This window comes from Octodon degus, unplaced genomic scaffold (assembly GCF_000260255.1).
Source record: "Octodon degus isolate 3935 unplaced genomic scaffold, OctDeg1.0 scaffold00087, whole genome shotgun sequence".
Taxonomy (NCBI): Eukaryota; Metazoa; Chordata; class Mammalia; order Rodentia; family Octodontidae; genus Octodon; species Octodon degus.
The window spans coordinates 3705002-3713002 of record NW_004524663.1 but is presented as its reverse complement, the minus strand read 5'-3'; the positions used below and the strand labels follow the sequence as shown (position 1 = coordinate 3713002).

The following is an 8001-nucleotide window of genomic DNA, read 5'->3' as shown; positions in this document are numbered from 1 at the left end:
AAAAAAAAAAAAAAAAAATCCTTACTATCATAAGTTGGGAGGAACTGGTAGGTCTCAAATAAAATTCCTCTTGGAAATCTAAACCTGGATAGCCCAAAGGTAGCCTATTTTCTACTGATCACTTCAGCAGAGACACAGGTAGATCAATAACAAAAGGGAACTCTGAAGGATACAAGTCACTAAAATTCTTTCAAACTAATTTAACTCTGAAAAAGTATTTTGGCCTGACAAATATGTTCAGTACATTCAAAGGTATCCCCAGTACCTTGTCAATAGTACTTCCTATATTAGTATCTGCAATGTATTTTTAAATTCTCAAAATGCAAAAATGAATGAAATAAAGTGGCCTTAGACTTCAAAAAGCTAATAGTTTTCTGAAAGGTTCTGTCACTATGATAAAATGTTATCACTTTGCCCCTCCAGTTACATAAATAAAGTTCTGTTGGAAGAGAAGCAATGTTGAGAATGCATTTGAGTTGAATGTCCAGTATTTAAAAATATGTATTTCCATTTATATTTGGTGATATTAACCTTGAAATAAAGCAGACGCATTATTAGGGTAACAAGATGTATCTAACGTATGACAATCTGGTATACACTGATGTACCAGACTAATGTATTTTCTGGTGTTCAGGTTTTACTTTATAAAGTAGGACATTAAAAACAAAACAAGAATTAAAGAAAACGTCCTCAACTTAATTTTTCAGGACATTCTTCTGAGATCTAATATCCACTTATACCACTTCAAAGAATCGCAAAAGCTGAAAGTATAAATGTTATAGTAACAATAATAAAAGAATCCTGGCTGCTGGGCATAGCCTTGTTTTAAATTAAATTCACAGTAAAAGCATTAGTTGTACCAGAAATAAAAGGCCCAACTACTAATTTGGTACCTAAATTACATGACAAAACCATCTGCACAATTTTAAAAACCTTCCCTTCTAAGACACAGTTCTAAAAACAAAAATCCATTGGAGATAGCAGGTACTCAATAACTGCTTATAGAAAAACTGATTATTCTAGTACTTAGTAATAACATTCAAACTGTTCTCAAATGTTGTCACTCCTTAACCTTACAAAAGAATACTACCTCTGGTTTTCTTGTAACAACAACCGGTACTGAAAACACCATGGGTCATATTTAATGCCACTTTGGCCTCTACAGACCTTGGGTTCTTCATTGGTGCAACTGCCTCATATCTCTAATAAAGGGTACAGACCTTATCCATCTTTCAAATTTTAAGAGAAACTCTGTCATCATTTGTATTTTTAAAAAAATAAAAAGTTATAACAAAGAATGTCAAGCTTTAGGAAAAAGAACACCACATGAAAAGAGGCAGTAAAATGTACAAGCAAAACTAGTCTCTTTTTTACCACTGACAGTCAATGTGAATGTGTCAAGTCACTTGCCATCAGGATTCTCATCTAAAACACAGGAATAATACCTTCTCTCACTCTTTAAGATACAACAGGTCAGCCAGGGAAGTTCTCTGGTTAACATATAATGGAAAGCTGGGGCAAACAACGTTAGGCCTTTGTTAAGTTTCATGACACAAAATACAGCGGTTTGCTGCTTTCTAAAATACATAGTATTCACTCAATAAAGATAAGTTGATCAAGACCAGAGAGAGAGCTCAACAAACTAAGCGCCTGCCTACCCAAGCGCACAGATGGTTTGATTCCGGCCCCACAAGCCACGCGGGCCCCACCCCTTGACATCATGAGCCAGCCACCCAGACCTGGCTTGGTGGCGCATGCCTGCAATCCCAGTGCTGGGGAGGCTGAAAGCAGGAGGATCACTACAAGTCTGAGCTGCATAGTGAGGCCCTCTATGAAATACATTAAAAAAAGATAAGTTGATCAGTAAGTTTCCAAATAAGAATGTGTTTGATTTCAGCCCTCTATGCCTATACTCTTAGGTCACAATGCACATTTTCAGATGCTGCTGTTTTCTGGGGGACAGGGTCTCACTATGTAGCCCAGGCTGGCATTCAAGTCACATGATCCTTCTGCCTCAGTCTCCCTTGTGCTGGAATTACAGGCATGCCCCAGCAGGCCTGGCAGAAGAATAAATGCAAAAATTTAGACCTTCTTTTTGTACGTTTTCATTTCACCAGATGAGGAAACTGAGATCCAGCATGGTTAAAGGAATTGCCTAAGACTACACTGCTTGCTCAATTAAGAATCTGGGCCCCGGTAATACTTACCGGAGAACCCTAGACTGAAGAGCAAAATAATATTTAGAGCAATTCCTTCTGGGCTTCTGGCAGTTTAAAGTCTAACTTCATACTCAAAAAAAGAAGGAAAACAAGAAAAACACAAAGTAAAAGCCATTTGTCACCACTTAAAGTGTTTGAACATGTATCCTTTCATCGTATTTTGCAAAAAGTAGGATCATACTGAAGTTAATCTTTTTTTTTTAAAGAAAACTTAGCCATTCACGCACATTTTCTTACATAATTACTCTCAATGGCTGCAATGAATGTGCTATAAATACCAAACAGGTTTCTTGTTATTTCCTCACAAATCAATCTTGTAAGATTTGTGATGCTTTTTCCACCAGTTCATTTCACTGTTTCACTGTTAAGTTTCTAGTCATTTACGATTCCTGGTATTTATCAGTGATTTTTAAAGACATCAAGGTTTGGGACCAAACTGAAGTTCTAACCCCTTGTGCTAAAGAAGACACCACAAGGGAATCTTAGGTTACTCTTAAAGATCAGATGCAGTATGAAACGTCTGAGTGCCTTGCTTCACAATGAGAATATCGCTTCCACACGAAGCTGGGGATTCATATCACGTGAGTACTGACTCTGTGCCATACATACACTTAAGTCTATCCAGTTAGAATAAGAATACCTAAGGCCTCAAATCCAGGATTAGAAATGCTAAATCCAAACTTTCACAACTATCTCATTGCTTAAATAAATACAAGTAAATAAAACAAATGTAAGATGACTCTGACTTTCTATTCTTTAATTCAATCTGCAGGGGCAAACTAAAACTATCATTTATTACTGTTCCTTTACTCTAAATGTTTCATTAGAGCCTATCTACTGCTTCGATATTCATTCCTCATGTCTCAACTTAAATGCTATTTCCTCAAGAAAAAGAAAAAGAAAATCTTGAGCTTAAGACTAAATAGGGGAGGGCTGGCCAAAAAGCTCAGCGGATCTAAGTGCCTGCTTAGGCAGACAGCAGGGGCCAGGAGTTTGATCCCTGGCCCCTCCCCCTGGGCGCAGTGAGACTCTGATTGAGTCGGCATGGTGGTACACACCTGTAATCCCAGCACTTGGGAGGCTATAAACAGGAGGATCACTACGTGTCTGTTCTATGCAGTGAGACGCTGTATAGTCTGTAGAACCTGCCCTAAATACAAAAACAAAACAAAACAAAACAAAAAAAAACCTAGGGAATCACTGTTAATTTTTTCAAAGTATCTTTCTTATAGGTTTTGCCTCTTTTCAAGCTGTGTGTTGAATTTTTTAAGGCTCTAATAAAGGTAAGAACTATGTCTATTCTTCTTACCAGTCTATCCCAGCTCATAGCCCTTTACAGTATATTCAGAGAGCAGTATCATGTTATGATGTGGCTTTTTTGTTAAATGTATAAACAGAAAAAATAAATTAGACCCAAGAGTCAAGAACTTCCATAATCTGTTCTACTGCACCCTGTAAATCACATTTTGCTACATTTGACCAATTCCCTGCTCCCAGTAGAAGTCTTTGGCTCCCCCTGACATGTAAAACCTTGTAGGAGTCCTGGCCCAGAGTCACCCAGCCTCCGCTCTACTCCTAAGGGACTTGGCCAAGTGCTCAACATGTCAGTGATGCAACCTTTACCCTAAACTGCTCTGAGGAATTTACTCTTCATGTAGGTAGGTTTTCAGCCTCCATCTAGATGCAAACCATGAAATCGACTACTCACTGGACATATAGGACCATTCTATATAGATCAATTATATTTCAAAGTTCAGTTCCTCACTCACATTAGCACATTTCAAGTGCTTAATAGATACACATGGATAATACAGCAGCAGTTCTAGAACATTCCCAAGTACAAGTACTTCTTACTTCTATCTTATATAGTGAATTTTTTTTTTTTTTGCAGAACCGGGGATTGAATTCAGGCCCTTGTGCTTTCCAGGGAAGCACTTATTCTACTGAGTCATCTCCCCAGCCCCTTATCTTATGTAGTGAAGATAGTACCTTTAGCAACTCAAAAGAGCAATTAAGTATTCTATAAACAAAACATTCAATGAAGTAAAATAAAAAACAACGCACAATTTGCTGGGTAAGGGAATCTTAACCTTAATTACAATGCAAACAGCTGTCTTCCCTAAGAACGCAGGATGTGTCCAACTAAGATGATAACAGCAGCAGACATTAGGATGGGGAATGCCTATTCCTGGGTTAAGGAGGATCCTCCATGATTCAACTGTGTGGAGATCCAACAACGTTTTGTTTGATTTTGTATGGTATTTTCCCATTTGCAAAGTTCCTCACATTCATCAAGGGGCAACTAGTACTGTGTGAGGTGATTTTCCTGTGTTCTGATCAACCTTCTAAGATCAAGAGGAAACTAAGGCTGAAAGAGGGTAATCTATCCAGATCTGACACCAATAAATACCATGTCTCAATGCATCTTAGGCTGCTTTGGCTAGATAGTTCTATGTAGACAACGTCAACATATTTAATAAAATAGGGACATTAAAGTTCTTCATGAGTTTTGATAAATGTGATCCAGAAGAACTGGGACGTGTTTCAAATTGCAGTATCAACCTACAAACCAATTAACAGCTACACTTTCTTCAAACATGATATTCCTTTAATCTACCTCAAACAAGGGAACCTAAAGTGATTACTGCCTTTGACTCCTAACCTGTTCTGTATTTCTTCTAGAAAAGTAATGAGAATGATCAGAAAATAAGTCCTTCATTTTCCCAACTTTTTTTTGTTTGAGGATGTCTCTCTATTGAGACTGACACACAAGGCATCAAAGCATTCTTCAGGAGGCCCACCAACCACCATGGTTACCAGGAAATCACTCCAAACACTCGTTTTGAAAAAGGCAGCAGTCATAAGTGGAAAGGAAAAGGAGGACGCTGGAGGTGGCAGGTGTGTTTTGAGGTCAGCAGTGTTTTGATTTTAATGAAGCACACAGTGGCAGTTCTCCCACTGTACACAAGGGAACTGACATCTGAGGGCTTTCTTAACTCTCTTATAAATATGATCTGGGTGGAAAAGAACTCTTCATTTAGATGCAGGCTTGACACTTCTTTCATGCCAAAAAAGCTGAAGGGGTTGGAATGCTTTGAAAAGAATAATTCATGTGCTCCAGTTTAAAGGATGAATTATTGTTTTGAAAGGATGAATTATTAAAAATAAACCCCACAAAGTAAACATAATGCAAAAGTGGATTCCAGATTCTTTCCCGGAAGGCAGAGGGATCTTGCCTCTTCCTCATAATGTGATAGATAACTCCCACAGCTTCCTTCTCGCTCGTCAAGTGAGGACAAACTTTCAGAAAGTGTACCACACCGCGCTGTCTTCGCAGCCTACTCCAAGCAAAAGGGAGATGGAGATGGAGAGGCAGAGACGCGCGTTTCGCTTCTATAGTCACCTGATAAAGAGCGCAGCAGCGCGGGACACCCACGTTCACACGCTCCCCTGTAACCAGGTGTCCGAGTTTCATCTGCCTTACACACACACACACACACACACACACACACACACACACACGGCACTACTGAGTCCTACGAACGCGGTTTACGTCCAAAGCATCGTGTTTTATCGGAGCGATTGACAAGTGAGTCTAGAGTCCAAAGTCGCTCAGAGTGCCTTCAATTGGGGAGACCAAGGTCTGGGGGTTTGGGTTTTGCTCCTCGGCAGCCAGAAGATCGGCGACGGCTCCTAGCAACGCCCGGGACGCGTCTCGGGAGTGGCGTTTCCAGCCCCAGGCACGGCTCCCGCCGCCAGGCCGGGGACCTCGGGAGTCCTCGGAGTTCCGCGAACTCCTGGGAAAGGGCGGGAGGGCGAGCGAGGCCAAGGCGCTCGGCGTGGACTTCCGAGGTCGCCCGGGGGACGCGTCCGCCGGCGCGGCCCGGCGAGGGGAGGGCAGCCCCGCGGCGCCCACAAAGGTCCGCCCGTCCGTCCGCGCTCCGCTCCCAAGGGCTCCAGGGCCCGGGCCGGGGCGCCCGCCGCCCAGCGTCGCCCCCCGAGCGGCCCGGCCGCCCCCCACCGCGCAGGGCCCCGGGCGCAGGGGCGCGCGACTCACATGTGCGGGTTCCTCCGGAAGGCGTTGGTGATGTCCTTCACCACCCGCTGCACCAGCACCGCCACCTCCTCGCTGCTCTCGGCCATGTTGGAGGCGGCCGCGGCGGCTGGAGCGCGCCTCCGGGAGAGCCGGGCCGCGGGCGGGAGCTCGGGAGCGCGCGCCGTCTTCTGCGCGCCGCCGCCGCCGCGGAGCACTTCCGGGTCAGCCCGCCGGCGCCGGGGCGTGGCGCCCTCGGGGGCTGTCCTGAGCTGGCTGCGTGGGGCCGGGGATCGGGGAGTCGGGGGGCCAGAGGAGGTGGGCCGCGGGCTGGGGGTCCTGGGGAGTTGGGGGTTCGGGGTCCTGGGGGTTAAGGGGCTTGGGGGCTGGGGAGTTGGAGGGTCGGGGAGTCGGGGGACCGGGGATCCGGCTGGTGATGGGCTGAGCCTCTGCGTGGGAGCATCCCCCAGCGTTCGCGTGCAGCCACCTTAGGCCGCTACTTCTGAGCTTCAGTCCGGACGGAACCGAGGCGCCCGCGTATTGGGGCGCTCCCCGCGAGCCGGTCCGCAGCGCCCCAAGCTGAGCTGATCCGCGGCTCTGCCCGCCCCAGGCCGGCCCGGCCTTCGGGAGCGCGCTCGCCGGAGTGTCGCAGCCCCAGGCTCGAGGAGGGTGAGTCCCTGGTGGCACGTGCTGGTGGCTTCCGTTTATACCTGCATGCCCTTTGGGGCCCGTGAAAATGAAAGCAGCTCTTTAAAAATAATTTTTAAATTGAAGAGAAAGGGAAAATTTGTCCTCTGTATTGAATAAGTAAAAATGATTTTTAGCCATCTGTATGTTGCGTATCTACTTTATTCAAACTTTTTGTACCACAAATAATATTTGTAGAGAATAAATGAACTCTAATTCAATCGGATTTTGAGATTACGTTATTTAAATTTTCATGTAGTAAGGTTTCTTTTGGGGCTGGGGAGATGGTTCAGTGGAATAAGCGCTTCCCTGGCAAAAAGGCCTGAGTTCAATCCCTGGTTCTACAAAAAGAAAAAAAAAAGAAAGAAAAAAAGAAAAGTTTCTTTTGCCCTTTTGGGATAGAATACTCTGCTTTTGGTTCAGTTTTTTTCTTTGGCACTTGAAAAATTCCTATAGAAAATGTTGGCTGGGTGTGGTGGTACATGCCTATAATCCGAGCAATCCTGAGGCTGAGGCAGGAGGATCACCAGGAATCTGAAGCCAACCCTCACTAAAAAAAAAAAAAAAACTTTAAAAAGCCAAGGTTATGTGTGTGGCATTCAAAATAGGGCTTATAAGTGAAGTCAATAAACATCCATCATGTATAAAATGAGTTGAGAAATATAAGTCAACTGTATTGTCATTCCCTGTGGGTATGCTTGTGAAGACTGGATGTTGGCCTTGTGGTTTTTTGTTTGTTTTTTTTTTAAAGTAGAGATTTCACAAAACTAGAAGCAAGATGGGGCAGATTTAAGAAGTAAAATCCAACCTTCCCTTAGGAAGAGTTCTGCAATAAAGCAGTTCGTGAGTGGAATGTAGACACGGAGGGCACGTTTTACTTCCAAGTCTTAATCTCTTAATCAGAACCCGTGTCATTTCCTGAGGGCAGTAGCAAATAAGTCCTGACTTTGGACGGCAGAATTGAAGTCAGCAACCTCAAGGATATGCCCCCACACTTTATTTTTACTTTAAAATTTAGTGAAATTTTGTATTTCTTTCTAATATAGGTCTCTAGTTCGATAC

General features: G+C 43.6%; 1 protein-coding gene across 2 annotated transcripts in view; it reads right to left on the bottom strand.

The window, feature by feature from the left end:
• The window catches only part of Ptar1 (protein prenyltransferase alpha subunit repeat containing 1), a 49564-nt gene extending 43161 nt beyond the window's left edge, over positions 1-6403 (bottom strand). For both annotated transcript variants that reach the window (XR_002822341.1, XM_004637165.2), the window contains exon 1: positions 6277-6403. Coding sequence is in view for 1 of the 2 variants with exons in the window: in XM_004637165.2 (XP_004637222.1) it covers positions 6277-6362 (86 nt within the window). In the remaining variant the exon portion in view is untranslated. The remainder of the gene's footprint in view (positions 1-6276) is intronic.
• Between the last annotated feature and the right edge of the window lie 1598 nt (positions 6404-8001).